At 32.8% G+C, this 18,745-nt stretch overlaps 1 protein-coding gene across 1 annotated transcript; it reads left to right on the top strand.

The window, feature by feature from the left end:
• The first annotated feature begins 5,025 nt into the window (after positions 1-5,025).
• On the top strand, positions 5,026-17,914 carry LOC144842565 (TBC1 domain family member 15-like). Its single transcript, XM_078699018.1, has 10 exons — positions 5,026-5,667; positions 5,943-6,018; positions 6,162-6,319; positions 9,693-9,855; positions 10,317-10,384; positions 11,826-11,972; positions 12,751-12,841; positions 13,164-13,315; positions 14,271-14,409; positions 15,033-17,914. Exons 1-10 carry the CDS (start codon positions 5,385-5,387, stop codon positions 15,124-15,126), a joined length of 1,371 nt encoding a protein of 456 aa, XP_078555144.1. The 5' UTR covers positions 5,026-5,384; the 3' UTR covers positions 15,127-17,914.
• Positions 17,915-18,745: the final 831 nt, after the last annotated feature.

The raw sequence follows: 18,745 nt of genomic DNA, 5'->3' as shown, positions 1-18,745 counted from the left end.
GCACTTGCAGCTAATAATGTTGATCCATGTTCTTACTTATCTTTATTTGATTCTCAATTTGATTTTCAGAGGGTATCTTGTGAGTCTGTCCTGGAGCAGCTTAGTCGATTGGACTGTGGAACGTCGCTTGGAGTAAATTGTTACCCTATCAAATTGCTCAAGTTGGCAGCCCCTGTTATTGCGCCTTCTGTGACATTTATCTGTAATCTTTCACTTTCATCTGGTATTTTTCCAAATGACCTAAAAATCGCCAAAGTTGTTCCCATATATAAAAGTGGGGCCAAGGACGAACTCAACAATTATCGACCTATATCCGTTTTACCAATCCTCTCTAAAATCATTGAACGCGCTGCTCATATCCAACTCTATGACTATCTTACAGCACAGAACATTCTCTCAGATAACCAATCAGGCTTTAGGAAACACTTCTCTACCACTACAGCACTTACTAACACATGTGACAACTGGCTCGATGCTATGAATGGGGGTCGCCTCACCGGGTCAGTTTTCATAGATTTAAGAAAAGCTTTTGACACGGTCAACCACAAGATCATGCTTAGAAAATTGACTCGGTGTGGTGTATCCTCATCTGGCATCGAGTGGTTCACATCATATCTAACTAACCGCACTCAAACAGTTAAATTCAAAAACACTTATTCTAATTTTCTCACCATAACACACGGTTTACCTCAGGGGTCCATTCTTGGACCCTTGTTATTCACAATTTACATCAATGATCTTGCCACTGTTCCAGAACATGGCACTCTTGATCTTTATGCTGATGATTCCACCCTCTATTATTCGCACTCTAACATACATATAATTAACAGAAACATCAACTCTGACCTCTCACTAATTAACACATGGCTCACCTCTAACCGATTATCATTACACACTGACAAAACTGAGGCGATGTTAATTGGCGTCCCTCAGCGGCTTAAACACAAAACAATAGACGTATCGATTGCTGCACAACCGATCAAAGTTGTAACTAACCACAAACACTTAGGTGTGCACATTGACAATCAACTTAACTGGCATACCCATGTCAGTAAGTTGAGCTCTACACTTTCTTTCAAAATCCACACACTTGCACGAATTAGAAAATATCTTGACAAACGTACAGCACATTTATTTTACAACACATTAATTTTACCACACATTGACTACGGTGCTCTTCTCTGGGGCACCGGAAATAAAACAAACATTAATAAGATTCAAAAACTTCAAAATCGCGCTATGCGTGTAGTTCTTCAAGCTCCGCCTCGCACCAGCACTCACATTCTTCTAACATCTCTACACATCATGAATGTGTCACAGAGGGTGCAGTACCAGGTAGGCTGCCTAGCTTTTAAAGCCATGAACAATATTGCCCCTCGATACATCACCCAACGATTTTCCACTGTTCCGATACACTCTATGAGGACTAGGGCTGCTTCCAGGGGAGACTTACTGGTACCCAAAGTTAAATTGGAATGTTTCCGGCGCTCTTTTATTTATTCTGCTTGTATTTTATATAATGTATTACCTTCTGTTTTGAAAGAATGTACCAATTTTAACTCGTTTAAATTTAATTTTAAAAAACACATTTTATCGTAATTGTCTAATTGAATTTTTTTTTTTTTTGGATAATTATTTTTTTATATAATAGTTTTAAATTTAAATGTATATAGTAGATTCGTATTAGTTAAGTATAGTTTTATATATTTTGTCATTTTTAAGAGGGCCCCTGAATATCAGCTGGCCTGCGGGTTCAGCTGGAAGGGTTACCCTCTATAAATAAAGTTGAAATAAAAAAAAAAACAGTACTCATTTAACTTTGTTTTTATTAGTATACCAAAACTTATCCTACCTATTTGATGTATCCATGTTTGTGCTATGCGGTTTTTGCTCAATTCTCTATTACATGTAGAAAGTTCTAGTACATGTTAACTGCACACGGTTTACCATAATAATAGATACTTGTCAGCGTATAATCAAATTTAGGTTTATATCCGGAAAACGACAATTTTTTTTTTTTACTGTTAACCTAGGGATTTTGTCAAATACAGTAAACTGTATTTTTACGTTTGTCATATTTTACACGCTGTCAGCCTAGGAAATGTCAGATAAACAAAAATAGTCTCGTGAAAGAGCATAAAGAAGATACCTACGACGGGATGCGTGTGCGTAATTATGATTTAAATTATGAACTAATTGCGTGGCATGATGTTGATTCTCCCAATTCATGTAATATGTGACTATCAAAAACATGTTCGCAATCATTATGAGTCATGAGCTGCTTCCGTCTTATGAATGTTCACTTGGCATGAACATTGATAAAATTAAGAAAGTCATTCGGCAATTTTGACCCTAAAATGCAATATGAATGTCTAACTATGGAGGAAAGTAACATACTTCCTCCTTAATTTACCAATGCTCATATTATTTCCCTTATTTTTCTTTCTAATGATTGCATTACGTAGGTCTTTGGCCCTAATACAAAACACAACACAACATAATTGTTATTTTAATATATTATATTTATAATGGAGAAAGAGAGGGAGAGCGAGTGAGTTTATGAACCATAAAACGTACAATTAGGACAAGGAATGACCTGGTGTTATGTGTTTAAAGTAATATATATGCATTCATTTTATATAGGGGTTCGGTAAATGAATTCGTTAAACTTTAATCGTATGATTGTTTAGATCTTGACACTGTGCATAATGCCATGTTGTTTTGTATTTTACAGAGCTACATTATTGTATTTTTTCATTTTTTTCAATGATGCCATCCGAATAGGTTAAATGTTCCTTTCAATAAACAATGTCAGTATTGTACATGGTAAGAAAAGAAAGCCACTCCGCCTACTGTAAAAAGCATGTGTATGCAAAATTTGGTGTAATGGTTATATAACCAGCCTTTCAACCAACAATAGCATCAGTTGACTAACAATAGAACAGCAACGCCAAAAACAAACGGGTGAATTTTAAAAGAAATAGGGTTTTTTAAACTACTCGTATTAAAAAACCTGTAAATTAAATCAAATTATATTTTAAAATCAAAAATCACAAATTATAACTCTTGCCTCTTTTTTGGACAAGTAGTTCTCAAGAAAATGCAATTCCAGTTTACTTGTTACTTTAAGACTGCTCGCCGGCTTTTGAAAATTCTGTCCTATCTTTTAACACTAGGGCAGGTCTGAAAATTATACTAAAAAGTGGTCCAGAAATGGGACCGTAGTCCGGATTGCCTCCTTGACCACATATCTATATGTAGTTTCATTTTGGTAAAGATATTGTAATTACTTTATCTTGTAATTACTTTTTGAGTAATCCTGCTGACAAACAAACACGATCGATTACTACCTCCTTAGCGGAGGTAATTAAATAGGATTTAGTTTAGCACTGTGCGCTACTATACCCATTTTGGTTGTACCTGTGCACAGTGATAATAAGTAAGATTTAGTTTAGCACTGTGCGCTACTATACCCATTTTAGTTGTACTTAAGCACAGTGATAATACATAGGATTTAGTTCAGCACTGTGCGCTACTATACTAATTTTGGTTGTACTTGCGCACAGTGATAATACATAGGATTTAGTTTAGCACTGTGCGCTAGTATACCCATTTTAGTTGTACTTGAGCACAGTGTTAATACATAGGATTTAGTTTAGCACTGTGCGCACTATACCCATTTTGGTTGTACTTGCGCACAGTGATAATATATATGATTTAGTTTAGCACTGTGCGCTAGTATACCCATTTTAGTTGTACTTTTGAGCACAGGACTTGATAATACATAGGATTTAGTTTAGAACTGTGCGCTACTATACCCATTTTAGTTGTACTTAAGCACAGTGATAATACATAGGATTTAGTTCAGCACTGTGCGCTACTATACTAATTTTGGTTGTACTTGCGCACAGTGATAATACATAGGATTTAGTTTAGCACTGTGCGCTAGTATACCCATTTTAGTTGTACTTGAGCACAGTGTTAATACATAGGATTTAGTTTAGCACTGTGCGCACTATACCCATTTTGGTTGTACTTGCGCACAGTGATAATATAATATGATTTAGTTTAGCACTGTGCGCTAGTATACCCATTTTAGTTGTACTTTTGAGCACAGGACTTGATAATACATAGGATTTAGTTTAGAACTGTGCGCTACTATACCAGTTTTGTTGTACTTGCGCACAGTCATAATACATAGGATTTAGTTTAGCACTGTCCGCTAATATACCAATTCGGTTGTACTAGAGCACAGTGATAATAAATAGGGTTTAGTTTAGCATTGTGCGCTACTATACCAATTTTGGTAGTAGGCCTACTTGAGCACATTGATAATAATAAGATTTACTTTAGCACTGTGCGCTACTATACCCATTTTGGTTGTACTTGTGCACAGTGATAATAGGAGTTAGTTTAGCAATGTGCGCTACTATACCATTTTGGTTGTACTTGCGCACATTAAAAATAAATTGGATTTAGTTTAGCACGTGCGCTACTATACCAATTTTGGTTGTACTTGAGCACAGTGATAATAATAAGATTTAGTTTAACACTGTGTGCTAGTATACCCATTTTGGTTGTACTTGAGCACAGTGATAATAAATAGGATTTAGTTTATTACTGTGCGCTACTATACCCATTTTAGTTGTAGCTACTATACCAGTTTTGTTGTACTTGAGCACAGTGATAATAAATAGGATTTAGTTTATCACTGTGCGCTATAAAAAAAACGCGATAAAAACGCACGATTCATCATTTTAATCTAGTAATACTTGCTTGTCATCACCATACATCCTTGGCGGCATTTATTAGCCGATCGATCTCCATGTTCTATCACTGAAGTAGGATCAATAAGAAAAATAGATTTCAAGATAAATGGGGTTATCTGGTTTAACCTGGAGCTACCATTTAATTTAAAGTTTAGACTTGAATTATATAGCGCCCTCTAGTCTTTACGCAGTTTGTTTTTATTTCGCGAATCGCGAAGAGAGAAAAAGAGACGATATTATTATTATGGTGGTGGTGGACGTAATGGACCGGATGTGCTTTGATTAAAACCTGTGTCAGCAGGTATTGTCTGAGTCATTCTAACACATGCTGTTATAAAGATTGACGAACAAAGATTATTTATTTGTAGTGTTTTTTTTATCAATTTAATTAATAATTAAAAGTGCCTAGCTAGGCCTAGAGGCTAGGCTGGTTTAGTAATAGTAGGCTGACTGAGGAGTAGAAAGGGATTGATTGATTGACTGTCCACAACACGCGGATCAACAGGTCTGGGGCTAGCTAGCTAGAGGAGGAGAGAAGCACAAAACTATCATAAAGAGTGGTCACGGGACCAAGGCTAGGCCTATTTGACAAAGCAACTTATCGTTTTGTATTAAATGGCCAAGCTAGGTAGAAATTTGTTTCGAAACAATAACAACAACAAGAAAATGACCGAGTCTGGGAGTCGAGAAAAAGATGACGAATTTGTCTTTGTGTACAGATCAACTAGTTTTGATAGTTCTTATGAGCAGATTCTTCCTGAAAGATGGCAAAGGTCTGTCTCAGAGGATCAAGGAACTCTAAGAACAGATCCGTTGAACAAGGAGACATTCAAGTCATATTTAGATACAGATGGTCGGCTAGTCGACGAACATTTATTAAGAGAAGCAGTATTCCGTGGTGAGTTTTTTAGATTACTATACTACTACTGTTAATAACTATCTTTAGACAACATTTTTGGAGGGCCAGAATTTCATATACTCCACACTTCCCTAGAATAGTGAAAATCATGTTAAATATGTGTCATTTTAACACAAATTTAGTTTGATCTAATAAATGAATCAAGACCCACATACTGTAGACTAGGATCGCTATGAATAATTTTGTAAAATTTATGTTTTATTCCTTTCAGAAAATATAAACATTTTTAACAGATTTGATAATCTTTTATATAGGTGGAGTTGAAAAAGAAATAAGAAGTGAAGTTTGGAAGTTCCTTTTTGGACTATATCCTTTCCAGTCAACGAGAAGGTAAAGTATGGAAGCTGAAGTTTACATGTTAGCATGTAAACTGTGCTTGTAGCACTTTTGTGAATTTGCCATTTACTGCATTTTTGTTATGTTATATACCAATTAAATATAGTATATTAACGCAATACATTTTCTTTTCACAGAGAACGAGAAACAATGAAACTAGAATATTATTTTAAATATCAAGCATTGAAGGAAAGATGGAAGAAAGTGTTGACACTCTTGAGTCCGCCAGGATCCGAGGACGAGATCGACATGCATAAAAACTACATGACACTACAGACAGACCGACAAAATTGCAGTAAGTATTGTCAAGTCTCTCTGTAATATACATTAGGCCAGGCATTAAACCAGCTGTGAAAACTGCCACCACATCAACTAGTTCCATGATAATCAACATGATGATTGTGGGAACAAACAATCAGTGTGTCACATACAGTAAGTGTGTGGCAGTCTGCAGTATCTGGGTCTAGTCTAGTTAGGTCTAGACCTAGTTATGTATAGACCCAGTTACAAGGTCTAGACCCAGTTAGGCTGGCGCTAGTTCAGTTTCGGTAAAATTGTTGTTGTATTGACATTGACAAAATATATTAAAATTGAACTTAACCAATAAATGCATTAAATATACGCATTATAGAATACTGAGTTTTTAGTCCTCTATTATAGTAAGTTGCTCTTTTGGCGCTCCATAGAAACAACAACATGGAGTATGCGAAATTCACGAACCGATGTGTGAGAAACACATATGTAATTTCATCAATTTAAAGGATTTATTTGTTACTTTTTGTGTGAGCTTCTTCATAAAAGTATTTTTGATGCCTTATTGTAAGGTGTGGTATTCACGATAAAGTTACTTTACAAATGACAAATTTTGAGTCAAGGGGCATTCCACAGTATTTGGTCCGTGGGTTTAAAAATTTCATTTACTGATTTTGATGTAACCCTTGGCCATTTCTCAAAGTAGACATGTTGAAGTTTATTAAATAACATTTTTTTTATTTTTCTGATATTGATTTTTTAAGTTATTGAATATTAAATATGAAAAAGTCATATTTGGCGTTACGGACGGGACATTTTTAATCCTATTTATTTCATAAACTATGCATCTTATTACTGTTTTTTCAACAGATATAGTTACTTTATGTCTCAATAATACATAATCAAGTATTTAATTACAATTTTGTTGTTTATTAATTTCATACATCCATTTCAAATTCATAAATGTCCCGTCCGCGACGTTTTAGGCGGTTTTTTTACATTTATTTTAAAAGTAATGATGCAAAAATCTTGATATTTCATTTTCTCCTCCTGAGGACTATATCTCATTATATTATGAACAAATTTTTGGAAAATTTTAGATTTTGATGAAAATATCATATTTCCAAAATATATTGTTACGGACGGGACATTTTTGTTACGGACGGGACGTATCATTTAAATCCTAATTATTTCACAAACCATGCATCTTTTGAACATTTTTTTGCCAGATATAGTTACTCTATGTCCCTATTGTACATATTCAAGCATTTTATAACACATATTTTGTTTATTAAATTTAATATATACATTTCAAAATTCATAATTGTCCCATCCGTGACATTTTAATAGTAGTTTTATGGTGTTTTTTACATTTCAGTTAAAAGTATTGATACCACAATTTAATATTTTGTTTTCTCCTTTTAAAACTATATGCAATACATTATAAACAAATATTTTGAAACTTTTGGTGAAAATATCATATTCAAAAATATATTGATGAAATTTTTCGTAGGCACGGGACAGACATTTTTGTTAAGGATGGGACATATCATTTAAATCCTTTTTATTTTATAATAAAACCATGCATCTTGTTAACATTTTTGCCCATAAATATACTGCAGTTACTTTTTTTTCAAAGTAAGCTCCAATTATTCATAATAAAGTATTTTATTAAAATTGATTGATATTTGCATTTCAAAATTCATAATTGTTACTTCTGAGACATTTCGATTGGGGGTTTTTCCTCACTTGTGTTTATTGAAGTAATGGCTTTAAAATTGTTATTTAATTCCTAATTTTAAATCTTAATTTTCAACTCCTAAGGATATTAAATTGCAATCGATTTAAACAAGTTTTTTAAAACTTGTATTTTTTATTAAAAAAACATTACTATCAAAATTTATTGAATGTTACGGATGGGACATTTTTTTTATGGATGTGATGACAATATTGTAAGAATTAAAAAGTGTTTTTGTACTGTAGGCTGAGAAGTACTGTACAAAGGTGTTAACTGTTGTTTATTAATCACAAAACATTGTGGTCTGTATTTAAAATAACAATCCACAAAAGAACAATACCTAAATCCAAAACAACATGACCAGTATGAATGGGAGTATTGGGTGTGGTCATCACTTTGTAGATTTTATTCTTTGGTGAATTTGCAACCAAGAACCTTTTATAAATCAGATACTAAATAATTAAGATTTAATTTTAATAGAAGTAGGCCTACAGTTATTAAATCCAAGCAGGGATAGAAGAAAATTTCAGATGCAACTTGGATCCACTAACAAAATTCAGACGTCAAACGCCAACGCTAATTTTTCGCCTTAAATGTGTTAATATCTTGAAGTCTTGTTTAATATGCCAAGCATAACTTTTATATTAGTGTAAATAAATATTTTGTTAACATTTTACAATATTGCTTCTCGTTATAACTCTTCGAATAATTAATTTTATAAATAATATTTCATAATTATGAATTTTAATATTTTCACTTGACATAAACTTTTAAACATTGTTTCAAAGGTTGAATTATATTTTGATTTGTAAATAAAAGATTTCATTGATGTAAAAACCTTATTTTTAAATTTTTTTAATAGCAAAATTATACAATTTTTTAACGTGGACAAAGTTGTCCTGTCCGCGACGTTAGAAATGTCCCGTCCGTAACGACATATAAATCATATTTATTAATAAATTTGCAGTTCAATTTTTATAATTAACATTCAGTTATCTAAAACAACTATCTGGCAACATAATAATACAAAACAAATTTTAAAATCTCTTTTAAATGAGGAGAAATATTACAATACATAAACCTTCTCAAAAGTCATGTCCATTTGCCGTCCTGTCCGCGACGCATACAATTTTCATAATAAAATTTTTTTTGTACAGTCTTTTTTCTTTTTTTGACTTTCATAATAAACATTGGCCATATATGTATACATTTATTCTACTTTGAATCTTGTATTCTTTTTTATTTCTAAGATATGTCTAGTTATATTCTCAAAAATGTCCCGTCCGTAACAAAAAAATACTGTGGAATGCCCCTCAAAATAAATGAGGTTAGGCCAACATTGACGGTAAGACTGTTCAAAACATTTTTTCCCATCAATCTTAGTTTTCTTTTTGCATAGCATGTCCTTTGAAATTGGTAGATAAAAATAGCTGATTATTTGAATATTTGTTTACTCTACAGTAGAACACATCCGTGTTATAAAACAAATAATGAATGGGTTATGTTCATTAAATAGGGAGAATATTTTAATTGTTAAAAACTTTTACTGAGTACAAAAGTCTTTCAACTCATGAAAATACTGTGCTCATTCAACTCAAAATGTCATTTTTGTATAATTAAAGGTACTAGTAAAAATAAATAATAAAATAAAAACTGGTATTTTTTTCAATAATTTCAGATAATGTACAAATAGATGAAACTCACAAAGAAGTATTAAAATTTCAAGGAGATATTTATGCAAATAGACAGCCACTCAGCAATTCTGATAAGTTAATGAAAAAGTACATACGAATCATCGACAAAGATGTACCACGGACAGACAGAGACCATCCACTATTTGCGTATGTTTGTTTAAAGATATTGTCCACCTGAAAAAAGTAATTGTTGAATAGGCCATTTTAAAAGTTACATACATAATAGTTATTCAACCAAAATTTGGATCAATAATAACATATTTATTTACCTGAAAAAATGTAATTTAAAACCAAAATTGTTACTAGTGAAATCATTATTATTATTTAAAAAAAATACTTTATCAAAACGGCAAAATGGATTTTAATAATCTTTATTTTCAATCAAATCTCAAAATCTAACATTTCATCAAACAACTATCAAACTGTATGTGAAAAAAAAAATTTGATGTGCCCATATATGGAAACGGTGATTTCATATTGCTACCATATTTGGGCACATCACATTTTTTTTGTCAAACTAGTTTGATAGTGTAGACAGAGCCTTACAACACAATTTAATCTTAATAAATATCTTGATTTCAAATTGATTTATTGTAATATTTGTTTAGAGGTGACCAGAACCCAAACCTTGTCCTTCTTCGTGACATTCTCATTACGTTTGCAGTCTTCCATCCAGGTATGTGTATAATATGTTAATACTTGATATATTTTTTAAGATGACGTGACATGCAAGAAAGTTAAAGGTCACGCAAAAAAAACAGGGGTCAGATTTTGCATGCGGTACAGAGCAATTATTATTATACTCCTCACTCTATAGGTTTAGGCCCCTGGTTTAGTACTCCATAAGGGCCCTCCAATGCTGAGTACTAGCATTGGGCTGCTCATGCTCTGAGGCCCCTAGGTTTAGCCAGTGAGCGCTCTTAGCCATTACACCACTGCTAGCCATTGAATAGAACCATTTAATTGAATTATTTATTACATTGTATGAACAAAATTGCCAATACCACAAGATACAAAATCAACAACCAAATGTCTTATGAAATAAATGGGTTGCACTGTTATAGGAGTGTTTATGTTTATATTGTAAAATAAACATTAGACATTAGAGAGGTTTTCGCAATCTTACGAATACGATAATGAAAACGTATATGTCACGCACACATATTCGTTTTCGTAAGCCAGTAAAAATCTGTTTCGCATGACGAAATATTGAGGGCGCCGTCCAAAATATGACTGCGGTAAATTTGAGCGAAGCGCAGGTACGTGTTGCTTGGCTGTCTAGGCCTAGCGTAACAGCAAAGCGAGTGAGGACTTTAAAAACTGCTATTTATCAAAATTGATCTGGCAGTTTAGTAAATTACTTTAGTAAATTACTTTCAATAAATCTATAATTATATTATAATCATAAATCATTCCTGATTCAAATGCAAAATGTGCAAAATAGATCAAAAACTATACTCGTTTTGTAGTTACGAATATGACTGATGATATTCGTCAACACGAATACGCTTTACGAATATGAAATTGGGATCAGCTCAAAGGTTTCACAAATGTGTGACGTATCCATTTTCTTCGTTACCGTATTCGTAAGGTTGCGAAACCTTCCTATTTAATATCAGGAAAAACATTTACTTGACTTCCTGATATTTCTTTCTGTTTATACTCGTTTGTAGATCTTTTGTTACATAGAGTTCATGTGTTTTTTTCTAGTTTGGAATCTTTATTTTATTTTACATGATTGATTGATGATCAATCTCAGAGTGCCATAATGATGTTTGATTTTATTCATCTTTATTGTTCATGTTTTGGGGAAGATTACTATGGATAGCCAAATCTGCCAAAAATTTGAAAAACTAATACCATATAAACAACATACAAAAACATACTACAAACACAATTCACTAATACAAATACAACATACAAAGACATACTATTACAAACATACTCGTAGAAACAGTTTGTTTTTATGCTTGTATTTGGTGGTATTTTTCTATGAGTACCCTGTGTGTTTGTTCCAGTATGTGATGTGTTTGTAATAGTACCTTGTATATTTATAATTGTATTTTTGGCGGATTTGGCTTTCCATATAAAGATTTGATTATCTTCTTGATTTTTAGATGTAACTTATGCTCAAGGAATGAACGACATTCTCAGTCGATTTCTAGTAGTGCTACAGGATGAAGTTGAGGCGTACTGGTGTTTTACGCTCTACTTAGAAAACGTCTATACAGATTTCTTAGAATCTGGCATGACCAGAAAGTTAGGTAAGATCAAGAACCTTTTAAATATTTACTGTTGTGTGAAACATGAGAATGAGGGGCTGTGAGGGGTCGTCATGCTTGAGCGGGTAGCATGTGCGAACTCTAACCCTTTGTCAGGGTTCTAGACCTAAAATCTTTCTTTTGATTAATGGAATAACTTCTTCATTCAACAAAACACTCAATAATAGTAATGGGACATTTCTTTTTAAAAATGTGTGTGAAGCTCTGTCTACACTATCAAACTTTATGTTACAACAAAAATGAGATGTGCCCATATATGGACATCACATGGATGATCATATTTGGGCACACTTTTTCTGTCAAACTAGTTTGATAGTGTAGACAGAGTTTAAAACCTGTAAATGAGACGAGTGGTCATGTCTTAGTTGGTAAGATGATGATGAATGGAACAACCTCTAATATCAGCAAAAAACCAATTCAGATGGTATTGTTAAAAACCATTTCATTGTACGAATATCTTCAAATATCTCCCAATTTATATCATAATTACAACTCCACTATTTGTATTTGCTAGACATCAAGGAAATTAAAAGTTAGTTAATAGTTAACTAGCTATAGTGAACATTTTGAAAACTTAAGTGGCTTAAAAGTGCTCCATCTAATAATTCAACAATGCTTAATACTTGAAGAGTGAAATTACAACATATTACATTAAGAGTGAAATTGTAATTTTACTTCTCCCTGGTTGCAATAAAGAATTTTAATTCCTAATGGTTTTATTATTTTTTATTTATTTTATTATAATTATTTATTATTTCAGATTTGTTAAGAGATCTTTTAACAGAAATAGATTTAGAATTAATGCAACATCTTGACTCTCTAGAAGTTGGGGATCTCATGTTTTGCCACAGGTATTATTAGTATTTATAAATATTTTAATGTTGATAACCCCACGTTTTCATTTCACACGAAAGAATTCTTTTCATAGGGGTGTCCTTGAATAGAGGTTGGAGGGTAGAGGTCACGAAAGAATCACCTGACAAGAGGTTGGCTGTAGTGTTTAAAATACATTGCTTCTTGTTAATTTTACAGGAAAGTGTCCCCTTAAGAAAGATTGGCTGTAGTGTTAAAAAAATACATTGTTCCTTGTTAGTTTCATGGGAAAGTTAGTATACCCTGTCCAAAGGAATTTTACTGTAATTGTACTTATTTTATAATGTGTCTTTGACATAGGTGGCTACTACTATCCTTCAAGAGGGAGTTTAAATTTGATGATGCTGTCTACTTATTTGAAATCATCAGCAGTCACCATTTGGAGTTGTCTTCCTTGGAAGCAGAACGTGTGTGCCAGCAAGAAATTGCCAAAGACTTCCAGCGATCAGCAGGTAAAGTAGACAAACAATTTTTATCAGAATATTCATGATTATTTATGACTTATGATTAAATATATTCATTCATCAGTGGAAAATTACTTACATTTATTGTCATTTGCATATAAAATATTATGTTTGCTCTGAGATATACAAAAACAGATAAATGAAAAACAAAAACAATTACACAGTGTCACATCACTTTCATACGGTATACTGACAAACATTCTGCCTGAATAGCAGCTGGATAAAAGCTGTTACGAAGCCTATTTGTACGAGAGATTACCGCTACGTAACACCTCAAATACATTATGCATGCAAAGTGAACAGAGCCTCTTCAAAAAGTTGAAGTTTGAAGTCTTTCTTCAATAGGTATACAAATACAAAGTCTTTAAATTATTTCTTATTTTTATTAGAATTTTCATGATTATGTTATAAATTATAAGTAAATGCTTGAAAATACCCCTTTAAAAAATAGAAGTTGAAGTTTGATGTAAAAATAGCGGCATTTGTACAACAAAGTCTCTAATTTATTTCTCCTGATATTTCAGCCTCTTACTAAGGTGTCATTTATTCAAATTGTTTTGGACAAAAAATTCCAATAATGTGTATATCTAAATATATTTATAATATATTAGGAGGCAGTAGTTTAACTAAAGGTGTAAAATTGTGTTGCCCCATGCATTTTCTTTTTTGCCATGCCGAGAAAATGCCTGCCATACAGTACCCATTGTTTATTAAGATGCTTACGCATTAGAATAATAGCACCCTCTATTTGTTGGATTTAAAAAAAATTGTTATAGCACCCTCACTTGTTCAATTCAATTGTTCTTTATTTTCCACATACAACACATTAAATACATACATGGAGAATGCATATTTTAAGATCTGTGCTGTGCTTTCGTAAATCCTCTTATTCATTTTTTTACAATATCATTTTAACAAACTTAAATATTTGTTGTCTTGATAGGTAAAGAACGCAATAATTGTGCAAATATGAACAAAGACTTTACTTTTGAGCTGTTCCTCAGTGCTACAATTCTAAAACGCAATCGTGCTAAGCTACTCAAATGCCTAGATGCTGCTGCAGTGTTCCAGTGTGTAAGTAGGTAAGTGATACACTCATTCATTTTGGTAAAGATAACAACAGAGAGTTGGAAACTCTGCCGTGAAAAGAACGGATCGAGAATCATGATTAAGGGGGCCGAATGTCAAAAATTATATAGGGTTTATGTTTATGTACCATGCGTAGTGTGTGCGTACAAATGTGAGTGTATGCAACACTTAAAATATTGTATGAAATGTGCTCTATATTAGTCAAAATTCAATTTTGACTAGTGTACTGTACGACGTTGGTCGTTGCTTGGACCAAAAATGTCCAGCTGTTCCATATTGGGACCAAGGCAATCTAATTTATTTATGATTTCCGGTTATGAAGATACAACTGAAAATGTGATTTTTTCAATTGTGCATAAACTATTTATTATGTAATGATGGAGTATTTCTGATTATTTGATTATTTATATCTATGTTGAACATAGTTTTTTAACATAATTTGGCTATTTCAGATGGAAAAACAGAGAATAAAAAAAATGGACAAACACACAAAATACAGACAAATAAACTAGTTGCTCACATAACCTCCTTGACAGTGGTATTATTATCATATACTGTATATGCAATAAAATGCTATTGTTTAAAATCGTTTAAAACTTTACAATTTATTTTGTAGTTTAACAAAACAAATGGAGGTGAAAGTATTACTTATTGAAGGTGAAAAACTGTTGTTAAGTTACTGCCGAAAGTCTGTTCGAGAAGTACTATGAAGTATGAAAGTGAACCAGAAGGGTGTAGCTGGTGTAGGTAGGTAGGAAAGAAATATGATAAGAGGCGTATGATGAAAGAGGCTTTTTATTCATAGCTGAGCTATACGTACAATATTAGGGATAAAAAACTACTCTTGTTTACTTACTGCCACACCTATTATCTCCAAATTATAATATCAAGAAGTGTTAAAATACAGTATAATATTTTTAAGTTATATATCCATTATTGTTAAAAAATAATAGTCCCTTTAAATGCAAACTATTATAAATAATAGCAGCACTAGTTGTTTATTTTTTCAAAATTCAGTCAAAATGCAGAAAAGGAATTTTTGATACCATAGTTGATTATCTTGCATTTGTAAATGATATCATACATTTCTATTTATGTTTAATCTTTCCAACATTTTCTACATTCCAATGTAAATAGGATATGCATATGCTGCAATCAAATTATAATTTTGGCGACAACTCCACAGTAGTTACAAACAATTACAAATCACTAACACTAAAACTTATGAATATTGATTGCAATAGTGACCTGGTGTAGTGATATTGTAATCATAGATTTTATATAATATAGAGCATCAATGAAGTGATGCGACCAGCATCTTCAAATTGGCCAATCCATATCTGTACAATACACTTGCATAGATGCGCTCAGAAGCCAATGCAATGGTCCCTCTACATGCTGTTTCGGTTTAAAGTGAGATGTTTGGAAGCGTTTCAGTCACAAAGTTTAGATTAATAATTGCATTCCAGCGGTGCCTCAAAGAAATATATATATATATTTAAAATATTTTTAATCTTTAAATAAGTTGGACATAGCAAATACAGCAGTAGAACCCCTATTAGGGACGCACTTTGGGACGCAACAATGTGTCAATTTAGTTGGGTGTTCCCTGAATAGGTGTTGGCTCTAGTGTTAAAACATATTTCTTCCTGTTCTTTTCCTGGAAAAGTGTCCCCATAATAGGAGTGGCCCCATAATGGGAGTGTCCCTTGAATGGGGGTGTCAAAGGGAGGGGTTCTACTGTATTATGGACAATCAATAATTGAAATATTAAAAATGCTGCATTTTGTAAAGGGTAGGCAACATTATTTTTATAGGCCTACAAATTGGTTAAATGTTTAAAGTATACAACAGGTTATGGTCATACCAGCAGGTCATGAGCATTCGCTCTTTATATGGCACGCTCATGAGCATTCGCTCTTTGTATGGCATGCTCATGTGCATTCGCTCTTTGTATGGCATGCTCATGATCATTCGGTCTTTGTGTGCCATGCTCATGAGCATTCGGTCTTTGTATGGCACGCTCATGAGCATTCGGTCTTCGTATGGCACGCTCATGAGCATTCACTGAACTGAAGTACAGTAGTTTATTATTTATTGTACAAACTTTTAATTTATACATTCTGGCGATACTTTTCTTGTATACTTGTTTTTGTAGAATGTCACTACACTATTTGTGATCATTATAGACATCGACATAAGTTAAAAAACTCCATATATGTCCATGCTATACTGTATCAACATACCACAATACTTGGTGTTTGTGCTCTAAAGGCTTTGAACTAGTGCTCCGAATTAACAGTCTACTGTATACATGTGTACACTATGTTTTTGCATAAGACTAAACATAGACCAACAATTTACATTAAGTTCGTACATTCCTATCACCCATAGGACGTGATTGGTACAATATTTGTTCATAAATTTAAGTTCATACTGTATATATAGGAGTTGGGTAGCCGAGTGGTCATACAGAGAGACCCGGGTTCAATTCCCGACAACTCCCAGTTCACTCAGCTGTAAATGAGTACCTGGTTGAAAATGCTAGGGAGAAAAAGGCGGCATGGAAAGAACTGGCCACCCTACCACATAATGCTGAGGCTTAGTACAATGAGCTCCTAACAGCTCATTCCCCTACGTTCAGAATGAACACGGGACTCACCTTTACCTTTTTAATGTATATACTATGCTATATAAGCAGATGCCTAAAGATGTATTGTCCCCCTGTAACTGAAATAAATAATTCTTAAACATTTTTTGTTGAATATGCTATTTTAATGTCACCTAATAGTTATCCACTTTGATCAAAAATTAAATCGAAAAAAAAAATGTATTTAACTAAAAAAATTGAAAGCAAAAATAGTCAAATTGGCTGCCAGCCATTATTTGAATTTAACCATTTATTTGTGATAACATTTATTTTTTTCTGTTTTTTTTGTCTACGAAAGTGATTAACTTTATTAAGACTACAAAATAATCTATTTAAAGTCTGATTTTATTAATCTTTATTCGTGTGCAACGCGACTCTATAGCTCACTATTTCGGTCCGTTGGTCGGTCGGTTGGTAAACACTAACTCATATTTGAGCACGCGACTGCAGCCATGTATATGGCATTGTTGGGGGACAATACATCTTTAAACAAAAGTTAAATTATCTCATTTTAAGAATATCTTAGGATTTTGAATAGAAATGGAAAATAGATAATAATAATTTATTTGTAATAGTAATATTATTACACTATTACACACTGTGCTAATGTGCTAGCATCCTCAACTCGATTATGCTGTCCAAACAAATGTAATTATATGATTTAAATTCGTAAAGCTTTAAAAAAATGTATAATGCCAAAATGATTTTGTATGGTACTACCTGTCTAAAACAATTAAATTAATTTATTTAAAAAGTTGTGATTTTTTTTATATATATATGTATAATGGCGATCTTCAGGGTTCACAATTATTAGCAAAGTTGCAATAAAATAAAGTTTGTGTTTATGCTAATAATTGTTTTATATCTTCGTCTTTTTTTTTTATTAGCAGTTTTTGTCGCCATAACACCATCGATGTTATTACCATCATTTTGCAGTAATACTCCTCCGATTCCCGTCATCTTTGTTAATGCTATTTATAATCATGTCGTCATCATGGGCCAATAGGATCTTTCGATTTCCCACGACCTTGGACTAGTGTACTGTACGACGTTGGTCGTTGCTTGGACCAAAAATGTCTGGCTGTTCCATACTTGGACCTGGGCAATTTAACAACATGATGCTGAGCTCCGGAGATCAAAGAGTTTATATGTGGCAGCGAAACGATCAGCCTCTTAACAGACACCGCGCGCGCCACGGAAAATATGTACATAATACAGCCATACATAAGGTCAAAGGACTGTTACGAGTTCCAAACTTTGTAATTGTAATTGTAATATTTATTGCCATCCATATAAAAAATATAAAAAATGACAGATCAAACAACTTGGCAAGGCGAGCTCATTGTCCTGTTGTTAGATTGCCTTGTTTGGACCTAGAATTCACAAAAACTGTGTCGACGAATCAAGTGAGGAAGCAATTTCCCAGCATGCGCACAATTGATATACATGATGTAACTAGTTCCTATTATTGTCATTATACTGTAACGTATCGTCATCATCATTCCCCTCATCATCGTAAATCTATTTTGTTATCATTATCATCGTCCTACTCTTCCAACCTCGTCATCATCGCAATCCAGTCATGTTTTTCTTTTTAAATTAGCCTTATTTAGTTAACTTTGAAATAATTAATATAAATGAGAAAATTAGAACAGTAGTTAGTAAGAAACAAAGAAAAT

Source organism: Antedon bifida, chromosome 5 (genome assembly GCF_963402885.1).
Source record: "Antedon bifida chromosome 5, ecAntBifi1.1, whole genome shotgun sequence".
NCBI lineage: Eukaryota > Metazoa > Echinodermata > Crinoidea > Comatulida > Antedonidae > Antedon > Antedon bifida.
The sequence above is the reverse complement of the archived record's forward strand: the minus strand, read 5'-3'. Positions and strand labels throughout refer to the sequence as shown.

Bases quoted from the DNA above. Each gene is read 5' to 3' on its own strand.
- LOC144842565 (XM_078699018.1), top strand. From the start codon at position 5,385: ATGGCCAAGCTAGGTAGAAATTTGTTTCGAAACAATAACAACAACAAG. The intron at 10,385-11,825 runs GTATGTGTATAA...CTTGATTTTTAG, and splicing joins GTTTGCAGTCTTCCATCCAG to ATGTAACTTATGCTCAAGGA. The intron at 14,410-15,032 runs GTAAGTGATACA...TTTATTTTGTAG, and splicing joins GTGTTCCAGTGTGTAAGTAG to TTTAACAAAACAAATGGAGG.